Source organism: Pelodiscus sinensis, chromosome 10, assembly GCF_049634645.1.
Source record: "Pelodiscus sinensis isolate JC-2024 chromosome 10, ASM4963464v1, whole genome shotgun sequence".
Lineage (NCBI taxonomy): Eukaryota > Metazoa > Chordata > Testudines > Trionychidae > Pelodiscus > Pelodiscus sinensis.
Genome location: NC_134720.1, coordinates 25669184 through 25695000, shown reverse-complemented (window position 1 = coordinate 25695000; position 25817 = coordinate 25669184). Strand labels below are relative to the sequence as shown.

Genomic DNA, 25817 nt, shown 5'->3' with positions numbered 1-25817 from the left:
GTCTAAACATTCATGGAAAGCTCTGCTGAGCATGCTACAAACCCTAGTCAGATAGATCACAGATGGGTTTAGGTTTTGGAACACCATGGCTAATGGGAGAGATACTTAGATACTGAGTTTTTGGTTAGCGCTTATCTCTGTCTTACAGTTTAGTGGCAGTGATTTTAGTGTTGGCAGGATAACAAGTTTTTGCACAAAGGCTGTGAGCTCTGTGATGGCGAGTATATAATAAACAGCATTTCTTACTTTTTAAGCAATCAATGGATATATGTATGGATATCTTCCCAATCTCACCATGTGTGCAGAAGACAGAGTGAAATGGCATCTTTTCGGCATGGGCAATGAAGCTGATGTCCACTCAGCTTATTTCCATGGACAGGTTTTTACAGAAAGGAATCACCGCATTGACACCATCAGCCTCTTCCCAGCTACGTTTGTTGATGCTCTTATGGTACCGAAGAATCCTGGTGAATGGCTGCTTAGCTGCCAAGTCAACGATCACATAGAAGGTGCAAAATAAGTGACTGTCTATCATATCTGATAACTTACAGATGAATATGGCATACCTGAATGTTGTCTTTGGCATGCCATAATCATGATACAAAGCACCCAGAAGAGCCACAATAAACATTATATGAATGACAAGACATCCCCAAATTGGAATGATCTGGCCATTTGAATTAATTCTGCTTAAGCTTATCCTTTATAGTCACTTTTGCATGAATTAGTAAGACTATGGTCTGATATAAATCACCTAGATAAAGCCCTCACATTCTCAGCAGCTCATCTAGGAAGGCATTACTCTAGGGTAGGGAACCTCAGGCTTGCTTGGATCTGGCCCTTTAGGCTCAGCCCCCTGCCCTGCACTGGGAAGCTAGCAGTCCAGCCCTCTTGCTAGCCCCCATGGAGCTGGAACACACTAAATCTACTAGGCTGGGCCCCTCTAGGCTCTGGTGTGCTAGGAGAATGTGGGGCTCACGTCAGTGAGAAGGTTTTTTTTTAAATTGCTTCTCACTTGTGTGCAGCCACCCGTGGTTGATTTTTCTGTGGGTCAGTGGCCCCCAACCCAAAAAAGGTTTCCCACCCTTGCACCAAGGGCTGAACCAAAGTCCACTGAAATCAATAGACATTCTATTAGTAGTTGGATTCAATAACATGTGTGTAAGAACTGGTGCAAATTCCAAATGTAGATGAGCAAAGCAATAGTTTACGCTGGATAAGTTTACCGCTGCTTGCAAATGTGCCAGAGCTCAGTCATTGTGAATCATAGCTTCTTTTATCTGCATTGGTTGCTGGCCATCAGATGCTGAATTGGGGATCATTCCAAGTTCAGGCAAGACCATAGTTATTATTTATTTGCAGAGTGGATGAAAGCCAATAAATTCACATTTAAACCTAGATGTTCCTTGAAAAGTTCCTTAGTTCATCAGACAGGGGTTTGTATTTCCCTTTTCTATATATATGCCTATAGCCATTATTTGTTAACAATATTGTGACACGTTATTTATTTCAGCCCACAACTTTGCATGGCTTTCTCTTCTTCTCTGACTAGGAATTTCCAAATTAAATCACTGATCAAAAATCCCTTATTAGAATCTGAGTTAGTCATGTCCCAGTAATTGTTTAGCCTGATACTTGGCATCTCTGGCATCACAAAGGAACAGTCAGCACTACAGAGTCAATTATGCTAAAGAATCAAGTTTTGGACTAGCACACATAGGAGCCTAAAGGTAGGGTTCTTTATCCTTATGCACCTAAATAAGTGATCTGATTTTTTAAAAGGGCTCAACATCCAACTGGTCAATAGGAGCAGTTTGGGGACTCAGTACTTTTTGCAGTAAAACTGTAATTTTAAGAATCAGTGGCTAGTAAAAAAAGAAAATGGCTCCTATGAATGTCAGTGGGTTTTGGGTCAGGCCTTTATGTACACACAATGCAAAATATGGAAACGTATCAGGTGATACATTTATAGCAAATCTCAGTGACCATTGGGCAGTTACAGGCAGTCCCCGGGTTACGTACAAGATAGGGACTGTAGGTTTGTTCTTAAATTGAATCTGTATGTAAGTTGGAACTGGCGTCAGCCGCTGCTGAAACTGATCAGTTTCAACCGCGGCTGAATCTGGATGCCAGTTCCGACTTACATACAGATTCAACTTAAGAAACCCAGGCGTCCCCAAGTCAGCTGCTGCTGAAACTGATCAGCGGCTGATTCCAGGAAGCCTGGGGCAGAGCAACTCTGCCTCGGGCTTCCTGTAGTCAGCTGCTGGTCAGTTTCAGCAGCGGCTGACTTGGGGACGCCTGGGGCAGAGCAGCTGGGGTGCTGCTGGGTTGCTCCAGTAGCGCCGAGGAGCAGCGCTACTGGAGCAACCCAGCAGCACCCCAGCTGCTCTGCCCCTGGCGTCCTGATTCAGCCGCTGCTGAAACTGACCAGCAGGGGCTGAATCAGGACGCCTGGGGCAGAGCAGCTGGGGTGCTGCCGGGTTGGTCCGGAGCGGCGCTACGGGACCAACCCGGCAGCCCCCAGCTGCTCTACCCCAGGGGTAGGCAAGAAAAGCCTGGTCTGCTGGGGGGGGGGGCACTAGCTGCACACACACCCCCCCCCAGCAGACCAGGGAGACGGGGGTGGCGGGACTGCCCAATTTCTCCAAGGCTTTGCTCCGTCTCCCTGGTCTGCTGACCTGGGAGACGCGGAGCAAAGCCGCAGAGTACGCGGGCAGCGGGACAGTCCAGGCGCACCGCGGCTGTCCCACTGCTGGCATGCTCCGAGGCTTTGCTCCCCATCTCCCTGGTCTGCTGGTCGGGAGATGGGGAGCAAAGCCGCGGAGCACGCCCGCAGGGGGACAGCTCAAGCGCGCCCGGGCTGTCCCGCTGCGGGCGTGCTCCAAGGCTTTGCTCCCCGTCTCCCTGCAGACCAGGGAGACAGGGAGCAGCTTTTCTCGCCCCAGAGGACGGGGGCGGCGGACCGCGGCGCATCTGGGCGTCCCACCGCTCCCATCCTCTGGGGAGAGAAAAGCCCCGTTCGTAACTGCGGATCCGACATAAGTCAGATCCGCGTAGCTTGGGGACTGCCTGTACTTCTGTCCCATCCAAGGCCTTGTCTAGATTTAAAGGTTTTGCTAACATAAGTGAAGAAAAAGAAAAACAAACAACTCCTCAGACTTCTAACTGAGGTTGTTATGGCTGTAAAAGCTCTAGTGTAGATAGCAAAAAAAAGTCCTTATTTCATTCAGAGAACTGGTCTTAGGTCTAAGTTATTTTGCTGGTATACGATACATCTCCAGGAGGAGAGTTTATGGATTGTTTCTAGTTTAAAGGAGGCCTAGGGATTTCATGAATGAGTCACTGATTAAGTTCTGAGCAAAAGCAGAGCCAGTCTAATAACATTTTGCCTTGGTTGAAGGATATCAGGCTGTCTCTGAGGCTGGTTTCACTCAACCCTAATGTCACTAATAAGAACTGCACCGTCATAAAACAAAGACATCCTTTATCACCACATGCCAGCCTGCATTGCATACTACTCACTAATTTGTCTTGGGCGTGGTGTTTCATGTTGCTTGCTTTTGTCTATGATTTGTATCTGGGGCAACAATGAGCCTCAGGAGAAGGAAACAAATAATTATAAATGAGAGAAGAAAAAACAGGGTTCACAGATCCCCTCCATCTCTTTTTAGGGTACATTGCATCTCCCTTTTCCCCCCCCTCTCTCCTCCAGGTGGAATGCAGGTCATTTTTGAAGTAAAGGACTGTAAAAAACCTACAACAGATCACAATGAGTATACAAATATAAGACATTACTACATTGCAGCTGAAGAAATTATCTGGAACTATGGTCCATCTGCAGTAAACCATTTTACAGGACAACAACTAATTATTGACAGGTAAATATGCCTTAAATTTTTTTTAAAAAAAGTTATATTAGATTATAAGTGAACAGGCTTTGTTTACTGCAAAAGATTTAGAACATGCTAAATATACATAGCCATAATGTGCCACTAATTTTAAAGGAAAAATCCCCCTTGTTTTCAGTGCTTCTTAAACACTGATTGCAAGATATAGCCCCCAAGAATTATGCTTGTTACTTCCCTTGAGACCTTGAAGTGAGTTTCATTGTACTATTAACTACCACATTAAAATGTTGTATTACCATATATTGACAACATCAGGGTTCCATCCATCAGTATAAAGGAGTAAGAGAAGGGAAAAGGCGGCCAGATCCTCAGCTGGTGTAAATTGTCATAAGTCTATTGAAGTCAGAAGATAAGATACCAGCTGAGAATCTAGCCCTACTTCTATATCTGATTTTGCTAATTAAGACCTACTTGAGTCATTTAACATCTCTATTCTTCATCTATCAAATGGGTTTAATGCCATTTTGTTCTCTCCCTGGGCTGAGGCTTAATTAATAGCTGTGAAATCATTGAATGAAAAAGATAATTTTTTTAAATCAGAAAGTAAGCTTTCATGCAATCTGCAAACTGTTTGATTGTTTTTGTTTTCTTTCTCTTTGTGTTCCTGTATAATTCTTAATTACAATATCTTTTTCCTAAAACCAGAATATAGATTTCAAAGCTTTGGCCAGAAACTATTATTCGTGGATCTTCTAATACACGTTGTGCATTAGAGTAACAAGGCAGGATCTCATAAAAGAGACATGCTATGGAGAACTTAATGTATAGGCCTGCTAGGCTTTTTCTGCATCCCCTATGATCAGGGCCACTGATGGGGATGGGGGCAACGGGGTCAGTTGCCCTGAGGCCTAGTGAATAAAAGCAGCGGCTGCAGAGGCAATGACTGGAGCCCCTACCCCCTTTAAATTGCCACTGGCTTAGGGCTGGCTGCCCTGGAACCACCCCTTCCATCCAAGGCCTTGTCCCTTCTGGGGTGCAGAGCTGGCCCCCCACACACCTTGCTTCCAGAAGCTGTTGGCCCTCTCTGCCCACAATTCCTTTTATTGCTTTATCTGGCTATACTGTGACCTTGGAGGTAGAGCACTACAGGGGGGACTCAGAAGACCTGAGTTCTATTCCTATTTCTGCTCCTGGCCTGCTGGGTAACCTGGGGGCAAGTCACCCTACCTCCCTGTGCCTCATTTTCCCCAGCTGTGAGATAGAAATGGTACTGAGCTCCTTTATAAAGCCCTTTGAGACCTACTGATGAAAGCACTAAGAGCAGAGCATTGCTGTGATTATTAAAGTTGTTTTTTTTCCGTCAACTTTCTTCTGCCCAGTGAATCTCAGACATTTTTTGAACAAAATGAAAAAAGAATTGGTGGCTCTTATAAAAAAGCAGTTTATAAGGAGTACACAGATGACACCTTCACAAAGAAGAAGAAAAGGCTCCCTGAGGAAGAACATCTTGGACTTTTAGGTGAGACCCTTTAAAACAATGTAAGGCAAAGCTGAAGGAGTTTGTTACCTCTCTGAGCCTGCAGCATTTGAAAGCCCCTTGAATATGACTGGTTTGACTGGCAGAGCTTTATAAACGCTACAGGCTTAATATGGGTGAAGGGTAGAAGTGACAATTTATATCAGCACTGAGAGGGTTAAATTGGCTCCATGAACAACCAGGGAAGTAGTGCATGGGATCTGCCATGGAGCAAATGAATGGAGGCTAGGTGGTGCTTTCATTGACTGGGTTACTGCTGTTGAGGGGTAAGTGAAGAAATACATGAACTAAATGGGGGAGGTAGCAGTAGATCTGGAGCTTGTGTCTATGCTGGGCAGGATACCTGGAAGAGAGAGGATGTGCTCTGGCAGCAAAAGGATTATAGGGCTGGGGTGACATGTGCTGTAGCCAAGGAAGAATTACATCTGCTTGGAATTAAATGGAAAAGAGAGGATTCTACCTTGTCATTCCCTGTACCTTCTTGGGCTATGGTAGTTGAAGAGAAGTCTCCACAACCCTTCTAGTCACTGTACCTATCCTCCTTCCATTTCCAATTCTCTGCCTTCCTTTCCCTCCCTCTGTTGCCTCTCTCTGCCTCACACAACCATCATGTCCATAGCTTCTCCCTTCATGAAACCTAGAACCCTACTGCTTGTGCTGGACTCCAGCGAGGCACAGCTGCAGGCCTCTTACCCACTACAGCTCTAGATCCCAAAGCACCCTGATCTGAACCAACTGGCAAAGTGAGTTTGTCAAAGGGTTCAAGGAGGGAAAAGATTTTGTCTTCCACACATCCTTCCTCAGTCCCTTAGCTTTATGCTCTACCTGGATCACGACAGTCTGTCCATTAAAGTCTGCGCTCTTTACTAGGACCTGTCATCAAGGCAGAAGTGGGCGACATCGTCAGGGTGACCTTCAAGAACAATGGCAGCCACTCGTTCAGCATTCAGCCTCATGGAGTGAGCTACAGCAAGGGCAATGAGGGTGCCATGTACCATACCATCTCCGGAGGTAAATATGGAAACCAGGCGACTCCTGCAAGTCCCAGAGGAGTAGGGGAACAAGCAGTTGGATATTTTGATGCATTTGTGATCAAAGTAATTGCGTTTATGACCAGCTTAGCTATTGAGCTAGATTTTTTAATGCTGGATCTTATAACAGGCACTGCAGCTCCTGCTTCCCAAGTGAGTCCTGGCTCTACATTTACATATGAGTGGAAGGTGTCAGAAGATGTGGGCCCCACCCAGGAAGATCCAGATTGCTTAACTTGGCTTTACTATTCAGCTGCGGATTCAGTCAAAGACACCAACTCTGGCCTTGTGGGCCCTCTCTTAGTATGCAGGAAAGGAACTCTGCTTCCCTCTGGGAAACAGGTAAATCGAGGAGAAAAAGTGTTTACATCACTCTCACCCTTCCTGAACTGTGTCTTTAAAAATTTGCCAGGCTAAAAACCACTTTTGTGTGGAGGTAGGAGAATGGTTTTGGTGTGTGTGTGGTGGTGGGATTACTCAGCAGAGAATGGGCTAATTCTAGATCATGGGAAGCAGTGACCAAAGGTTATCACTGTTTAATGGGTGCTTGTTGGACAGTGTGTAATGAGGGTTCTAATTCCGTTCCTGATGGGCTGACATGCACATCATAAAGTCACCACCATTAGAGGTACCAAGTGACATCGTGGCTGGCAAATCTCAGCAGAGAGGCCCGCGACCTGAATGGCTAAGTAGATACTGAGGTTTCCTCATAGCTAGAGGTGGTCGGTCAGTGGTGCTGGAACAATATTTAGGGTGAGGATGCTGAGCTGCATCCTCTCTTCCTCACCTTACCCCGGCTGTACCCCTCACTGCCCTAGGCTAGTGATACAGCTGAGAGCAGCTGCAGAGCCCTGGGTATGGGGGCAATGGTTGGAGCCCCAGGGCCTGCAGCAGAGCTTGCAGGACCTGTGTCTGGAACCTCCAGAGGCAGCAGGCAGGCAGGAGCCTCTGAAGGTATCAGCCCAGACCACAGGTGACAGTGGGGCTCCCAGGTGTGGGCTAATAGCTGGGACCTGGCAAAGGGCACAAAATCTAGAGGGTGCTGCAGCACCTACTGTATCCTTACTTCCCACGCCGATGGAAATGGTCCCTACCAGTCAGTAATCAGACATTCTGGCAGGAGAGTGTGGATAGCTACAGAGTGGGTACTGAAGTGAGAGTATTGAATTCCTCAGACAAAAGTTTTGATCTGTCCATCCATCTTTATGTATAGAGCCTTGCAAATTCACAGCGATCTGCTTTATATCCACCAGTATCTGCATCCGCAGATATGGATGTGGATATGTGTGGCTCATTTTTGCCAATATGGATGCAGATACAAATTTTGTATCTTGCAGGGCTCTATTTATGCATGCCTCCTGTGTGGTAAGTTATATTCACAAAGTAATTTACAAATAGAAGCCATAAGCTATCCTTCAATTTACGCATTTATATTTTTATTTGTGCTGGTTCTTATCCACAGAAAAATGTAGACAAGGAGTTTTTCCTACTAGCTACAGTGTTTGATGAGAATCTGAGCTGGTACTTGGATGACAACATTTTGATGTTTCTAATAAATTCTGATGACATTGACAAGGAAGATGAGGATTTCCAGGAGTCCAACAAGATGCACTGTAAGGTCATAACTTTATTATAACTAAATAGGCAAATATGTCATTCAGTATGTTGTCAGTCTCTCAACACACCTTAATCTCAGTTCAAGTAAATTATAGTGTTTGCAGAATTACAATTTTACATGTTTCTATATAGAAAGTTAGAGGCTGCACTGAGCTCATTTTGATACTGTGGTTCAACCCTTTTAAAGGAATTACTGTACCAGTAAAAAGCTCTTTGCTCTACAACTGTGTATAAATATTATTTAAAATGTCTCCCTAGCAAATTGCAGAAGGGGACAAGATCATAGTTGGTAAAGTGTAACTGAATAGGAAGAATATTATTGCATACTAATTAATGCAAACTGAATATTAAGCATTCTTGGAGGATTAATTGCTTTTTAATGTATCTACTGCATGGCTGATAAGGGTCACTTAAGTTACAGTTGGAATATGTGTTTGTACTCCATTGTAGTCTACAACTCCCCTAATGCACAGTATAAAGTAAACCATCTTCAAACACTTTAGGTCACTACTTCACAATTTAACCCCAGCTGACAGTTGTTCAGTGTCTCAGGCCTAGTTTACACTACTCCAGGCCATCAATCTAAGTTACGCAATTTAAGAGGACATTAATGATACATTTGTCAGACTAGGAAACCACATAATACAACAGGTTTATGGATGGAACAGAGAAAGTGTTACATGCACTAATCGGAACATTTTTTACTTTTACAACTTTCCTGCAGCGATTAATGGATATATGTATGGAAACCAGCCTGGCCTTGAGATGTGTACAGGCAACATTGTTTCTTGGCATTTGATTGGCTTGGGATCAGAGGTTGACATCCATGGGATATACTTCTCAGAAAATACTTTGCTAACTAAAGGAACAAGAAGGGACACCACAAACCTGTTTCCACACACCTCTCTTACAGCCATTATGAAGCCTGATTCTGAAGGTAAATAATAACTATCCTTTCTATACTTCCCCTTTACTACGGACACTCAGGTCTTTGTGGTATTGCCTCTGATAAAGGCTTAGAGTGGGAAATTTAATTATTGTTAATTTCATGGCAGTAGTTTTCCTATGATGAACCACTAGTAGCCAGTGGAGTCCTCCCAGAGTTTTGCAAAGTGACAGATTTTTGCACTAGTGTGTTTTTACAGTATGCCCTGTGGAAAGGTTTGTATAAGCTTTGCTTCCCAGAAGCAGCATAGGGAAAGACTCATACTTCAAGCAGACAAAAGTCTTTCCCTGTTCTATATTGGCCATGACCAGGAGAACATTGCTATCTCTACTTCTCCCTGCACCAGCTCAGCTCTGCAGGTCAGCACACAGCTAGAATCCAAACTCTTCGCACTCCCTGTCTTCCTGGTTGGAGGAGGTAATGGATGTGCAAGTCTTTCTGACTCCCAGTCTAGGATGTTGGGAGATTATGAAGTGGTACAGAAGAGCTGGAAGTGGAATCCCTTTGCCTAGTTTGTGGGTCAAGCCAGTTTGAACCAAGCAATGAGTTGCTGGAAAAAGAGAAGTTGATTCTGTACCAAAGTGGTCCCCAGTATGAAAGTGAGGACCACGACTTTTCAGGGCATTGCTTACTGCACAACGTGATGACTGAAGAACAGTGTAAAGCTGAGAACAGTTTTAGATTTCGGTCTGAATCCACAGAGTTATTTAGATGCCTAAACTCCAGTTTTGGTTCCACTGTGATCAGCAAAATCCTGCAGGCTCCTCAGCTCACTCTGTCTAAGTTTTCAGGATAAAAATTCCCTCAGTACCTATGTTTCTGTCTCTGGGCAGGAACCTGGTGCCTCACTCCAGGTATCTCCCACCTAAGCCCCAGAGCAATCCACAAACCAGAGAAAGATAGGCATTCGACTGCCTAAGTTGTATGCAGAGACAGATCTGGAAGGCATCTCAAACTATTGGGCATTTTTTCCACAGTGGAATGTTCATTGGGTCTGAGAGAGAGGGAGGGGGAGAGAATGGCTCTGTAGCCCAATAGTTAGAAAATTCACCTGGAAGGGAGGAGACGCTGGCTCCAGTGCCTTTGCTCCAGTCACACTCTCATTATTTGTCATAGGGGAAGAGCTTCACCAGAACAAAGTGGGAGAGCCCCACATCAGAATATCCCAGAGTTCAGTGGTAGGTTCCTGAGAGATCAGAGACCCTGGTCAAATCTTCCCCACCCTCTTGACCTCTGGAAGAGAGGAGGAAAACTAAAGCAGGGTCTCCCGCATCCTAAGCAACCAGCACTAACCACTGGTCTAGGATTAGTGATAAGGGAGGGAGAACCTCCACACGTGCAGCTGTTTTGTGTGGAGTAAGATGGGCCCTTAATTCATTCTCTTACTTAGTTGCCCAAGTTGCTTGACTCCAGGAGAGCAGTTCCTCTCCTGGGGATTGCTAAACAGACTGGCACCTTCCTTTGTTTTCCTGTTTTTGAGAGTGGTGGGGGGTTAGCAGAATCAGAGGCCTCAGTTCTGCCAACATTTATACTTTTAACTTTACTACTGTGAGTAGGACCATTAGGCAAGCACCTTGCATCTTACAAGAGCTTATGATCTGTGCTTCAAGGCATATATAATCTAAATCAGCGTTTCCCAACCAGGGTTCCGTGGACCGTCATCAGGGGTTCTGCAAGAAATCATGGAATAAATAATGCTGGGCGGGGCCTGGAGCGTCTGTCACACCCTTCGCCTCCCGCCCTGGTGCTCAGCTGACTTCTGCAGCACTCAGTCGGGCCGCCACGCGGGAGCAAGCGGCCACTTGGGCTCCGCGAGTGTGAGGCAGGAGGGGGAGGAGGAGAGAGAGAGAAGCAAGAAGAGGAGGAGAAGAGAAAGAGAGAGTGAGGTGGGAGGGGGAGGATATTTGATATACAAAAAAAGACAGGAAAAATACTCCCAAATCTTTTTCTTACAATGTAAGCTCTCTCTCTCACACACACACACACACACACACACACACACACACCGCTTCCCACTGTCAACTTTTTCTGGCCAAGCAAATGTTTTCATAGGTAGGGTTTCCTCGGGATATGAAAAGTTATTCCTCCCTGGGAAAAAGGTTGGGAATCACTGATCTAAATCAACACAGGTGATACAGCACAGATATAAGTGCAGTGGCGTGGGAACAGCTTTAAGAGTAGGAGTGCTGAAATCCAACCTCTGTCTTCCCCCCTCCCCTCCCACCAGCTGAGGCTAGGACCAAAGCACAGCAGGACTCCTGGAACAGAGGCAGCATCAGAGCTCCCCGACATGCAGGACTGGCAGCCAGGACTAAGGCGTGGCAGAAGAGAGCCCTTAGCACATGAGGCTGGCAGTGGGGCTCCTCAGTGTGTGAGGGTGGCAACTAGGACCCCAGGTGCTGCAGCATCCCCTGCACTCCTCCTAGTTCCTGTGCCTATGCATAGATGACACAGGTTGAGGGTTCCTAGCTGTGCAGATCTTCTTTTCACCTCCGTGCTTGTTCTCCCTTTAGGGGTTTTTGAAGTGGAGTGCCTGACAACAGATCACTACACTGGAGGCATGAAACAGAAATACAAAGTGAAAAAATGCAGTTGGTGGACTCCATCGCTCTATTTGCATGAGAAGACTTATTATATTGCAGCAGTGGAAATAGAATGGGACTATTCTCCAAACAGGACCTGGGAACAGGAGAGGCATCAATTCCATGAGGAAAGGTAATAATGAATATCCCCAAACCCCATCACCAACATATCTGAAGCTATCTTTTGTGTGTGTGGTTATCTATGAGGCAGGGAGGAGGGACTGGACAAGAAACTAGCCCTGGAATGTCCTGCTGGGCCTTGAGTCACAGGATTTAGCAATCCCATTGTGTTGTGCCTCTTATGTACAAAATCCCTTGTTTACAACTCACCTACTTATGGATCACCCCCTTTATTGTCACTAAGGTATTAGCAATGAAGATTCCAAAACTTAACATATTTCAACAACTTCATATAGCAAAATCTCAACTTCATACACACGGAGATGCATATTTTCACAGAACAATGGTTTTCAGCAGAGCGTGACCTTTCCTATACATATGGCATGTGTACAAATGAAATCATATGACAGTGGTGAATATGGGAGATCCAAGGAGGCTACTTTGAAGCACAGAATGCCAAAAACACTTACATGTCACATCTCACCTACTTTCTTAGAGCCCCAGGCTCCATGCAGAGTTCAGATAGTAAACATTTTAAGAATTACCCTTCTCTTTACTTCCTATATATTTATAAAGGAGAATTGCTATCCCTTAGCCAGATCTGTTTCACTATGAAAGTTTATAAGATGTTGTGTGACTATGCATCCGGTTGGGATATTCATTGGCTATTATTGACATTATTCAGCTTTCAATTCCAGGGTAGGCTAAAGAAATACACCATGTAATCATATATATAGAGTAGCCCAATGTCTGTGACTCTGTAACGCTGGCTGTTCCCTCTGCGTGGCACTATTGCCTCCCGCCGAGGCTCTCGGCTGACTTCTGCGCCACTCAGCCGGGCCACTGCAGGGGAGCCCAAATGGCCGCTTGCTCCCCTGTGGCAGCCCAGCTGAGCAATGCAGAAGTCAGCCGAGCACCATGGTGGGAGATGAAGGGGGGGGGGCAGAGCGGTGAGGTGTGGCATGACAGCAGCTCCAGGCTCCGCCCCTGGGCCCTGAATGTCACCACCCCGCCCCTCTTCGCCTCCCGCCATGGCGCTCGGCTGACTTCTGCGCCACTCAGCCGGGCCGCTGCAGGGGAGCAAGCAGAGCAAGCAGCTGTTTGGGCTCCCCTGTGGCAGCCCAGCTGAGTGGCACAGAAGTCAGCCGAGCACCACAGCGGGAGGCGAAGGGGGGGGGCGGGGTGGTGACATGGCATGACAGCGGCTCCAGGTCCTGCCCCGTGGCCGTGAACATCACCGCCCCGCCCCTCTTCACCTCCCACCATGGCGCTCAGCTGACTTCTGCGCTGCTCAGCCGGGCTGCCGCGTGGGAGCAAGTGGCGCAAGCGACTGTTTGGGCTCCGTGGTGCCCTGAGTGAGAGGCAGGAGGGGGAGAAGAGAAAGAGAGACAGAGAGAGAGGCAGGAGGTGGAGGAGAGCTGAAAGAGAGAGGGGGAGGCAGTACAAGGAGGGGAGAGAAAGAGAGACGGAGTGAGAGACCAGAGATTCAGGAGAGAAGACCAACGTGGAGGAGAGACCTGAAAACGCATCTTATGATGGGCTAGTTTGTTTATATTTACATCTGTTAATTTGCTCATATTTCCATTCACTTCCTCCCGTCGCCCCCCTCCACAATTCACTGTTTTCTCATTCAACTACTCTGTTTTCTGGCAATTCTCACTCCTTGCAGCACTTTGCCAGTTTCTTCCTATCCCTGAATCCACAAAGGGATTTAGGCATTGTGACATTGAGAATTGCAATGCCTAACTTTTAGGCACCTTTAAAATTACTGGGAACCACAAAGATTGGAGTAATAGGCATCCTGGTTTCCTGTGAAATAAATGGGAAAAGATAAGTGCCTAAAGACAAGATCCTCAAAAGCTAGTGGTGGAGAGCCATCTAAGCTAGCCAATGGAAGATGCCACCTAAGCTCTGCTCCTCCTACAGAGTCATAGCAGAGTCAAAGGCCAATTGGTGCCAGCTGGCAAAGCATGCATTACTCTGTGAGCAACTCCTTATCAGCCTACACCTAGCCTATTGCTTTCATGGCATTCTACAGAAATAGCATCTTGTATGTGTCTCATGAAAGTTGGTCATTATAATGTTGCAAAAAGCATTCACTGAGGATATTTTAAGAGGACAGCATCTCTGTCAATTGTAAATGAAGCACTGTAGGAAATCTCTCCTCCCCTTGTTCATGGTGTATGCAAAGCACTAGAGACTAGAACACCTGACTAGGGGTTCTAGACTATGGACTTTGCTTTAGACACAATTAGCTTCTTTGGGGGAGGGGACACAATTTTTTATCTAGTGAAGTGTTATACTTGTTTTATTTGAAGCATATTCCTTAACCTTTGTAGTTGACCTATTTTTTTACTTTCAGTATAAACAGAGCACAGTGCTGTGGTGTTATAATGGAGCTATTACTCAGTTGACTCCAACAAGCTGGTGTGTGTATATTAGCAAACCTGGTAATCAGTGAGAGTGTCCTGTGAAGGGACTGGACACTACAGGGGGATAAACACTTCTGAGGTACCCAGTCCCTGGAGTACACCAAGACTACGTCTACACTGACATGATCTTGTGCAAAAACTCTTTTGTGGAAGAGTTCTTGTGCAAAAACTCTTCCAAAAGAGAGAGTCTACACTGGCATGTGCTTTTGCGCAAGAGCAGCCATGCCAGTGTAGATGTTCTCTTGCGCAAGAAAGCTCTGATGGCCATTTTAACCATAGGGCTTTCTTGCGCAAGAAATTCATGTTGCCTGTCTACACTGGCCTCTTGCACAAGAACAGTTGTGCAAAAGGGCTTATTCCTGAGCAGGAGAGTCAGATTTCTGGCGCAAGAAACCCTGATTTCATATATTAGAATGTCAGTTTACTTGCGCAAGATTGCGCCAGTGTAGACACAGCCCAAGTGTTAATCTCCACAGAAAACCAAGGGCTGGCAGAGCCCTGGAGGAATTTGTTTAGATGGCTAATAGTGTCAGAGAGCTTAGCACCAGACAGTTTTAATACCAGCAAATCTCTCTCGCTAAGATGGGGGTAACATGGTGACCCACAGTCAGGGATACTTCCTCCGGTATCGCAGGCACCTAATTATGGGCTGTAGGGATGCATCTATCTCTGCTTACAGGAGCGTTGGAACACCGCATTGTGGGGTGCTCAGAGCCATTAAACCGAACTGTAAAACCTATACATGATGGAAACCCACTTCAAGCCAGGGGCTGCAGCACCACCCCTACTTCCAGCACTAATGTCTGCGTGCAATCCACAGCTGAGGTCATTTAAGTGCTAAAGATGCTTCTGGCAAGAACAGCTTGTGTATCAGTCTAACTCCGCACAAAGTGACTAGCTTCTCAGCTCACTGGGTACACAGGCAAGAACCCAGCTTTGAAAGGACACAAGTCATTTAGGTCCACTGACTTCAATCAATGCTCACCTGCTCTGCTGAATCTGAGCCTTTGAGGTGGTTGTCGTTTGGATCCCTGCTGAGATTCTAGCCTCTTCCCAGTGGCTGTGTGTTCTTTGTGAGCCAGGGACACAGCACAACAACAAAATGTGGACAGTAGAAATACCCAGTTCAGTGATACATTTAGTATAGCATTTAGCTGTGTTCATAGTTTTATTAGGGCTAACTGTACAAGGCCCCAACACAGTAGTGAAGGATGTTGTAGGAACACAGAAGGAGGCTTTTTTTGAATTCCTCATTTTGTCTTCTTTCCTCTAGCCCTGGAAATCCATTTTTAAATAAAGAAGAAAAGTTCATTGGCTCAAAGTACAAGAAAGTGGTCTATAGGGAATACACGGACAGGACATTCAGCACTCCAAAGGAAAGGGCAGAGGAGCATCAGCATCTGGAAATTTTAGGTATGGCCATAATGAATTTAGAGCTGAGAGAAATGTATAGTTCATGTATCGTAATGCAGTGACCTAAGTCAACAACATCAGGCCTGCTTCTACTCACAATCAGTATGTGAGCATAATTACTCTTAGTTTACATAGATATAAGTGAGATTACAGAAAACACCTTCAGAAGTCAGAGTTTACGAACACATCTATTATGAGTTTGTTTGTGCAAAATAAAGTCATATTTCAATTACCTACAGCTACCCAATTTTGCATAATCAATCCTGCCACTTAATTAGCTGAATGGACCACTTTTTACGCTAGAATATACTGGGTGAAAAGTTTAAATAATAATTTTTGTTTTTCATCAGAAAAAAGTCATAACTATTATGATCAGAGTTCATAAAAAAATATGTTAAATTAAAATAGTCTCTTTCAACTGGCGCCTCATTCAAATTTTTACTGTTACAAATTAAAAAACTAATTCAAATGAGTTATGGAAAAAGAAATGGGAGCTTTAGCAAGTTTCTGATTCAAATGTACTGTGTGTGGTAATTATTCAGTACAATGAATAATGTTTGAAGTTGAAATCCTACAATTTTAAAACTGTTCTTTTACTTCCCTTTTGCAAGCACATTAATCAAAAATTCTATTACATACATTTAATTTCTTGAACTTTCCTGTAAGTGTAATCTACACAAAATGACTTAGCCCAGTCAACAACAGGCCTCACCTGCTCATGCAATATATTTAAAGTGTATACGGCACTATTTTCAAATCTGGCCTAATGTTAGACAGATAAACCCATATGGATTTCAATGAGAGCTGGAGATGCTCAGCACCTTCAAAAATTAGGCCAACTGTTTAGGTGCAATAAAACAAAAGCCATTGTAGACCTTAGATGTCCACCTCTAGCTATTTAAAAGCCAGAGTTTGGGCTCAGTGGACCATAATACAAAGAACACAAGCCCTAAAAATGCCCATTTCTACCAAAAAATACAGGAATAAATGTTTCAAGGAATTGTGGCATTATGGAAGAAAAAATTCCCAGATACAGATTAGAGAACTAATGCTATAAAGAATGGTAGGATTCCAGCTCTTCCTGGATGTGACAGCCAACAGACTTCTTCACCAAACAGTCATCAAACCAGCAAGAGAGGGATGCCATTTTGGATTTAGTCTTGAGAAGTAGTGAGAACCTTATGAATGGTTTGTAGAGAACAGCCTTCGTCTGAGTAATCAAGGGTTAATTCGGTTTAAACTAAATGGAAGTATAAACAAAAATAAGGTCAGATTTCAAAATGGCAAACTGAAAAGTTAAGGGAATTATGGAAGAAAAAAAAAATCAAGGCTAGGGAGGAGGCCTGGAATTACTTTAAGTCAAAGTGGCTGAAAGCCTGCATTCCAAGCAGGGCAAAAAGACCCATAGGAAGGGGCTCCAGAACAAACTTGACGAACAAGAAAAAAGCATAAATAACAAATGTTCTGGTAGCACTTTATAGACTAACAAAACATGTAGATGGTATCATGAGTTTTTGTGGGCACAGCCCACTTCTTCAGATGACAGGAGTTTGGACCACTAAACTCCGAAAGTGTGAAGATTAAATATAACCTAGGCATGGCCCAATACCTACCTTTGCCTCCGTTTTTAATGAGGGTAACAAGGTGGTTGGGTTCAGTTACAGGATGACTGATGGAAATAGGGATATAGAAGCAGAAATTAATTCATTTACAGTTGCACACAATTTGGGTTTAGTAAGTGTACTTTTTGCATGTTTGCATAATGAATAATTCACCAGTTTTGGACTGATTTCCTGGGTTAGGTATTAGAGACCTCTTGCTCACATCAGCTGCATCTTCACACAGCACAAGAAGCAGACTTTACAGCTTTTGAGCTAGGAAAGATTCATCTTTCTTTTCAACCCAACAGGTCCACTGCTTCATGCAAAAGTTGGAGATAAAGTTACAATTGTTTTTAAGAATTTGGCCAGCAGACCTTATTCTATACACGCCCATGGAGTGAAAACAGACAGTTCCACTGCTGCGATAACTCAGCCAGGTAATCAGATCACTTGTCTTACACCACTGTTCTCACAGCAAGATTAAAGCTATTTAATGATGGGGTGGGGACCACAACAAAAGCCACCTCTTTAGCTCAGCCACTGCAATTTTACTAAGCTGGTACTGCTTTCAGGAACATTTTCATAGAACTATTGGTTAATTAGTCATCAGTGCTCATTTACAGCTATTGCACTGTATCATAAGCTACCTCTACACTTGAAATGCAACAGTGAACAGTTGCAGCTGAGCGGCTACAGCACATTAGTGTAGACCACGGATGGGCAATAATTTCTGAAGTGGTTGTAGGCCACTCCAGATGGTGTGGGGCCTCAGGCAAAAAGGGGATGGAGCCTTTAAATACCAGGAGTTGAAAGGGCTTGTGCCTCCCCTAGGGCTCCCAGGCAATGCATGGGCAAGTCCTTTCAACTCCTGCTACTTCAAGCTTGCACTTTAGCAGCTGCTTGGAAGGTGCAAGCCCTTTAAATAGAAGCAGTTGAAAGGTCTAGCAGCTCCCAGTCCCATCACTAACACATTATTTGGGAGCCGCAAGCCCTTTCAACTGCTTCTATTTAAAGGGCTCATGCCTTCCCCACAGCTGCTAATGCATTGTCAAGCTGCTTACCAGCAGGCGCAAGCCCTTTAAATAGAAATAGTTGAAAGGGCTCGCACCTCCTCAACTCCCGGGCAACACGTTAGGGGGCAGGGCCAGATGAAAGAGCTTGGCAGCAAGCTTGGCAGCAAGCTTGGCAGCTTGGCAGCCCTGGTGTGGACACTCATTACAGTGATGTTAGGGGTTTTCCTGTTGTCATAGTTAATCCACCTCCCAAGAAGCACTTTTGCCACCAACCCAGTGCTATCTTTGCTAGGGATTAGGACAGATCAACTATTCACTAGGTGGTGTGGATTTTTCATAACCTGAGCAACATAGCTGTGTCAACTTAGCTTTTAAGTGTAGACTTGGCCTTAGCCATACAGTGTCAAATCCTGCAGTCACATGTCATAGTTTTTGTATAGGCAAGTCTCTTATTAGAGACTGGATAGGCCAAATCTATTTCAAAAGTTAGTTTGGCCTCTGTTGTCTTCATAGAATGTAAAGTTATTTTGCTAAGAAGTGGTGGAATTTGGATAGTGCCAGAGTTCAGGGAGCTACAAAAGGGAAACAACAATGATTCAGCCACAGCTGCACTCAAGAAGAGGAAGTTCACTGCAAAAATACCGTCTGTAAAGTAAAATACCATCTGTTTCAGGACAACTTTGTAGATGATAACTTTTCCTAAAGGCAATGCATTGTATCATGCACCAGGTTGTTTAAGTCCTGCAAAGCATGATTTTGATTGTCAAGGGTGGGAGGGGAAACCCTATCAACTTGATCAATTTTTGGTCAATCCTTGACAACATGCTTTGAATCACTTGCTATCAGTTTATTGGAATAAATAAAATTATGGAGGTGAGCAAAGTGAATAACCTTTTATATGCATTAATATCTATTTAATCCAGGTGAAATAGGAACATATGTCTGGAAAATCCCTGAGCGATCTGGTTCTGGGAAAGGAGATCCCGAGTGTATTCCTTGGGTTTATTACTCAACTGTGGATAAAGTTAAGGTACATTTCTAATGGTAGTGAAACAAATTCTTTTTCAGTGAAAAGGAAAAGGAGTTTGGCACACTTCCATTTTCTGTTTTCTCTGCTAAAAGCAAAGATCCTGCTGTTTAGACAGACTTATTATTTTAAAGGGCATAATTCCATAAGGAGTTACAGGTTTGTAACAAACCATAGTTCCTTGTATTTTCATTTCATTTCTGCTATTATGTACAGGTAAACTAATATTTAAAGCAACCATTTTAAAAATCCTTGAAAGCAAAAGAGTGGATTCCATTAATTCTGATGAGAATTAATGGTGCATATATGTAATTGGTCATTTGCATGGAAAACTGCCATAATTCCACATGCAAATTGAGCACAATAGCAAAATTCTGAAAGCAGAAGTTACTGCGTATGTGTTTGAGTGGAGACCAAGTACAAAAAAAGTTAATTCTTTAATGAATTGTGGAAAGAGACAAGCAAGTTAAAACAGGATAAAAATGGAAGCTGTTTTATAACATTAACTATAATGTATGGAGAGAAGAAACAGCCACTGTTTATGCTGTATTTCACCTTGTGCTGCTCTAGGATTAGATGAATAACCTTCCTCTTTATCTGTGACATTTCCTTGTTCAATTGTCAATTACTAAATGCCCAGGAAAAAAAAAAAAACACACACTGGCTGTGTCTAGACTGGCATGATTTTCCGCAAATGCTTTTGACGGAAAAAGCTTTTCTGTTAAAAGCATTTGTGGAAAAGAGCGTCTAGATTGGCACGGACGCTTTTCCGCAAAAAGTGCTTTTGCACAAAAGAGTCCGTGCCAATCTAGATGCAGTTTTGCGCAAGAAAGCCCCGATCTCCATTTTCGCCATTAGGGCTTTTTTGCGCAAAACAGTTTTTACCTGTCTACACTGGCCCTCTTGTGCAAAAGCATTTGCATAAGAGAGCTTATATCTGAGCGGGAGCATCATAGTATTTGTGCAAGAACACTGACAATCTTACATTAGATAGTCAGTGTTCTTGCGCAAATTCAAGTGGCCAGTGTAGATAACTGGCAAGTTTTTCCGCAAAAGCAAATGCTTTTGCGAAAACACTTGCCAGTCTAGACACAGCCACTCAGTGTCAGTAATGCTATTAACACTGAGTATTCCAGTCAGATTAGAGACTATTCTGCTTACATAAGGCTCCCATGAGAATTTTGTTCCTTTATGTTTTCAGGATATCTATAGTGGATTAATAGGTACACTTGTCATCTGTCGCAAGCAATATATTCCCACATTTCTATTACCAAAGAGAGTCGAACTTGCTCTTCTTTTTATGGTTTTTGATGAAAACGAGTCTTGGTACTTGGATGAAAATATCAAAACTTATTCTACCAATCCAGACAATGTAGACAAAGAAGATGAGGAATTTATTGAAAGCAATAAAATGCACGGTACGTATCCTAATTTCATTTCAATGGATCTTTGAAATCTGACTGTCAAATTTGCATCTAAAATGTGTGATCTTTGAGTGTATTATGTGACTTTTCAAACTTTAATGAATGTCCAGTTATTAGGCCCAAACTCTTGAGACAGGAAAGAACATCAGGACAGCGCCTGAGCATATGCATATAAATAGAACTTAAGCACATGTTTAAGTCCCATTAAATACTGAATATTTTATATCAATCTCATTTTTCCCCCAATAAAAAGTTATCCCAATTGAAATCCTTATCCCCAAGATCATAATGAATTGTTAAATAACATCAGCAAACAAACATGTTGGAATACATGTGTTTTGTTTCTCCCTCTTTCCCCCTCTTCTTCTAGCCATTAATGGAAAAATGTTTGGAAACTTACAAGGCCTTACAATGCATGTTGGAGATAAAGTAAGCTGGTACCTGATGGGAATGGGAAATGAAGTAGACATGCATACAGCACATTTCCATGGCCATAGCTTTGATTATAAGGTAAAAATCCTTTAAATGTTTTTGTACTGTGTTCACTCTTTACATGACTATTACGAGAGAATGAGATTTACAATATTAAACCACAGTGCTGTAACTTGAATTTACAGTGTTTATATATAAAACTAATATTTGATCATACCAAGATGCCTCAGAGAAGGCTAGGTAATGTTTACTAATGGGATTTATTATAAGTAAGTGTTTCATGCTGTTTTCACAATTCACCTCCGAACTGCCACACTCATGATATGAGATTGTGCTTCCCCCATACCTCACACTGTTGTTCTAGTTACATTTGTTTAGTTAAGAAATTTTGAAAGGAAGATAGATAAGCATACAATTAATGGATCTATGAAGTGAGACTGCTCTGGAGTTGGCCTCCTGGAGAAAGAGCTCTGGCTAGTTCAAAAGCTTGATTCCCTCAACAAACAGAAGTTGGTCCAACAAAAGATATCACTTCTCTCACCTTGTGTCTCTGACATCCCGGGCCAAATCTTTGCCATCTTATTCCCATTACAAGTCCTGGTAAGACTACTGAATAACTTCTGTGAGAGCAAGCACCTGTGCAAGTTTGAGTTGAATGTAACCCATTGTATCGGGGCAGCACATTGTATTATCCATTGTGTAGGCATAATTGCTGTTGTTACTTTTCCCCTTGAAGCGCACTGGAGTTTACCGGGCAGATGTCTTTGACCTTTTCCCTGGGACATTTCAAGCCATAGAAATGTTGCCAAAGTACCCTGGCACCTGGTTACTGCACTGTCATGTGACTGATCATATCCATGGTGGCATGGAAACAACCTACACTGTGCTCCCCAAAGAAGGTAAGAATGGCTAACCTGGATCAATCACGAGGGCATGTTCAAGGATGCATTGCTGAATATAAGGCATTTCCTGAGGGGCTGAGCAGCAGATGATCAGACCCATGAGGAAGGAGAGTGATGAGAAGGCCTGAGTATTACAAAGGACCAAACTCAGCCCTAGGAGAAACTGTGTTCTTTGAGGTGCATCACAGAATTCATAGCCCAGAGAGGACATACTCAGGCAGCTTTATGCAATCCCTGCACCCCTGCTTCTGGAGTGTTCCAGAAACCTGGGGCAAGGCAGCCTCCTGTGTAATTGACAGCCTAGGGTAGAAGGAGGGATTATCTAAGTAAGCCTTTTGGGACAGTGATTTGTATTTTCAGGTTTGTACGACGCCCAACTCAACAGGTCATAGTCCATAACTTGGACTTCTAGGCACTATAATACTAATAGCAAGTTGCAGCAGCCCCATTGGGCTGTCTATAGGTAACAGCACTGCTCAGAATTTCCACCACCCTACATGCCGAGGCCCTGCTCATGCACAACCCCTACATTAGGGCTTACATGGGTGGCTCTGGAACACAGCAGGCTGCTCCTCAGTGTCTGCATCCAGGGAGGAATTCTCCGAAGCTTCAGAAGATTTTAAATCCCGTTTGCCTTTCTGACAGGCTTCTCTGGCATAAAAAGGCCCAGAGTAGGGCTGAGAATCTCATTCCACGCATAAGCAGGAGCAACTAAAGCTGATACTACTTGATCCCAAAAAGTAGCAAAACACCTACCACTCTTTTGGACACAAACTTATATTTCTATTTCTGGCCCTGCTCCAGAAACTGTCAGTCAATCTGTAGTATATTTACTCCCAAGAGTTTGATATATTACTATAGTTCTAAGCCAAGGGAAAAGTAACTGCAAAAAAGGGAAGTCAAATATTTGGGTAGAGTACATAGTTTGTGGATTTATCTCTTATAAAATACACATTTTTAAAAGATTATCCGGAGCACTGTTGGTTACTTTTAGGTGCATGGGGCACCTAAATCCTATTGGCTTTCAATAAGATGTAGACCTTTTTGATAATATTACCCTGGGTTTTCTATTTATCCCTAGCAAACATGCAAATTCTTAGATGAATTACAGTTAAGAGTTAGCAAAAGCTTCCTGTTAGCTCTTATGGGCATCAAAGAGTTAAGGAGAGGTTACTACAGTAATACAAGTAAACAAAGCAAGCATTACAATCTAAAGTGTACACTTAGATCAACATTTCAGTTACACATGGGAATCTGGGCTAAGGCCGCCTTCTTGCATTTACCAAGGCACAATGACCATTTCTATAGCAATATAGGCCCTCTCATGCTTTTTATATATAAAAAACAGGGTCCCAGGGTGGGCTGTGGCAGTAGGGCCAGTGGCCAGCAGGGCTTCTCCCTCTCCCACAGTGCTGTGGCTGAGGGCTGGGTTTTTGGGCCAGGAGGATCATTTACCTGTGGCCAATGGCGGGCACCATGGATAGCCTTTGCCCCAGATAGCCACTCTGTTTCTGCCCCCTCCCCACCCCCATATGGTTTCTCTGCAATATAACTGTCCCCTGCACTCACTGCCCCCAGAGGTCATTCTGCAAGATGACTGTCCCTCTATCAACCCCCTTCCTTTCCATCTGATGAAGTGGGTTTTGCCCATGAAACCTCATACTATATGTATTTTTGTTAGGTCTCTAAGGTGCACAGGACTACTCCTTCCTTTCCATGTTATGGAAAACAATCAGATTCCAGGCACATCCTGTTTTCCTGAAACAACCAAAGTCTGACCTGCTGTAAATTAGGATAAGAAGAAGCTCTATACCAAATTTGGTGGCCCTAGCTCTTATTGTTTAGGAGTTCTTGAACAAATGGACTCACGGACAGACAGACTTTTAAAACAATTGCTTTACAAAAAGCCTGAAACTCAAGAAAAGTCAACTCAGGAAAAGGAATGCCGGGGGGAGGGGGGGAGCGGAATCTGTAAGTACAGGATGTGACAATGAGCAGAAGAACAGATCATAGAAACAGGAAAAAAATCTCATGCTAGGGAGGGTATTTTAGCTAAGGAGAAGGCTGGCCATCAACAAAATAAAAGGAAGATAGTAGTGAAGATTTTTTTCCCCTATTCTCCCTCCCCAAGCATTTGAGAGTTGAGATCTGACCCTTCAGACAAATATCTGTCCCAGATGGGATTGCTCACAAAAGACAACAGGTTTTCAGAATGGGCCTGCATTAAAAACAAACACCATGAGTAAATATTTAAGGAATTATTACATTTTTTAAATCAAATTAGGACCATTCTTTAAAAACAAAACAAAAAAACCCCACACACCCTAAACACTCCTAAACTTTCCTGAGCTAGAAAGGGATAAAAGGTAGACAGATTCCATCTTTGTATTCTATGTAGCTGGGGTTATGTACCTTAAGCTGAACTGCCGGATGTAATGTAGACCTGGCCAGAGTTAGTTTCATGTCATAAAGCCTCATCTGAACACCCAGCATTTTAGTGTGGGGTTTTGAATTTGGATCCTAACTTCTGTAAAGAATGGGTATGTATATATGTATCAGTTTGTATTAGGTTTATCTTGCATACCAAAATTAATTTGTTGCACTGACACGAAGTTTACGAAAATTCTTTTCCCCTTTGCAGAGCAACAGTCGTGGCTGCCAAGGATGTTTGAGCGGTTCACACACAAAACCACAGCAGACACAACTGAATGAAGGAATTGAATCATCACAAGAAATCTCTAAATTCTTCACTTGATGAATGCTTCTTCAGAAAGATCATCTGGACACATCCTCTCTCAACTTTGGTTCACAAGTTTCATTTGAATCACCAAGAAGAAACTTGGTAATGCATGGATCATAGTTTGGAACAGCCATGTAACGATAGAACCTACACATTACTTTTTTCATAAATAAAAAACCTTGTATAATTAACATTCCATTCCTGGTACGGCCATTTTCTGTTTCAGTCACTTCTGCATAAGAATGGTATTTATCATTTAGCACCTGAAGAACCTGCATATGTAAATAAGCACTATCACAACATGCTCTACTCACCTCTAGAGCACCTCCTGCCAGTGGCTCTGGGGATTAGCTTTGCCAATCTGATGCCTCTTCTTTCTGGTGCTCAGTCTGTCTCATGATTTAATGTCTCCCTTTTTGGGGCTTGGACCTCTGGCCATATCTGCAATTTTCCCCTTGGCAGGGGAGGCGGCACAAGCATATGTACCGAAGTCTCTCTGTACTGGCTGTCCCAGGCAGTCTTCCAATTCACTGCCCAGCCTCTGCCACTCTCCCAGTGGCTGGTAGGGGAACCTAGGCCCATGCTCATCTTTGGGTTCCTTCCATCTCAGGGACTTCAAAACAAGCAGCCAAGGTCTGCACTGCCCCACACTGAACTGGACTGCTGTGGTTTCCCTGGACTTCTCACTAAATTGCTTCTCTCAGGTTTCTTCTCCACTCTCCTCTAGGTATTCCTTTTCCTGAGGGCCAAACTCCTCTCTCACTCTTGCCTTGGAGAGAGGCTGCAGCCTCATTTTGCCTTCAGCTACCTGGCTTCATACAGGCCCCGGTTGTTTGTATCCAAGTGAGTTTCCTCCTTTCATTACTTCTCATGGTGCCTGGGCCTGGCTACTCCTCCAGGTGCAGGCAAGGCAGCTAATTGGCCAGCATTAGCCACCTTAACCGGGTATGGGCCTGGTGTGGTGTGAACATCTGTCAAGGCTGTTCCCCACTCTGGCACAACTATGCAGAAGTTGGGGGCCCGCAAGAGCACTCCAAAATTTTGCCTCTACAGGCTCTGGTATAAACTTCCCCCCAAAATCCTAATATCCAGATTTTGGGGAATCCGCTGCCACCTTCAAGTGCTTTTAACCCCAAAATAAAACAGGGG

At 43.9% G+C, this 25817-nt stretch overlaps 1 protein-coding gene across 2 annotated transcripts in view; it reads left to right on the top strand.

The window, feature by feature from the left end:
• CP (ceruloplasmin) overlaps nt 1-24864 on the top strand; it is a 36504-nt gene extending 11640 nt beyond the window's left edge. Inside the window, exons 5-19 of one of the 2 annotated variants that reach the window (XM_075937696.1) lie at nt 255-509; nt 3716-3881; nt 5231-5370; nt 6259-6399; nt 6550-6761; nt 7882-8032; nt 8761-8973; nt 11496-11697; nt 15390-15529; nt 17439-17567; nt 19067-19173; nt 20372-20588; nt 20965-21104; nt 21763-21925; nt 24570-24864. In XM_075937696.1, the coding sequence (XP_075793811.1) occupies nt 255-509; nt 3716-3881; nt 5231-5370; nt 6259-6399; nt 6550-6761; nt 7882-8032; nt 8761-8973; nt 11496-11697; nt 15390-15529; nt 17439-17567; nt 19067-19173; nt 20372-20588; nt 20965-21104; nt 21763-21925; nt 24570-24640 (2447 nt within the window). In that variant the 3' untranslated portion in view covers nt 24641-24864. Of the gene's footprint in view, nt 1-254; nt 510-3715; nt 3882-5230; nt 5371-6258; nt 6400-6549; nt 6762-7881; nt 8033-8760; nt 8974-11495; nt 11698-15389; nt 15530-17438; nt 17568-19066; nt 19174-20371; nt 20589-20964; nt 21105-21762; nt 21940-24569 lie in introns of those variants that run through there. The other variant, XM_075937697.1, reaches the window with a different exon arrangement.
• The last annotated feature ends 953 nt before the right edge of the window (nt 24865-25817 follow it).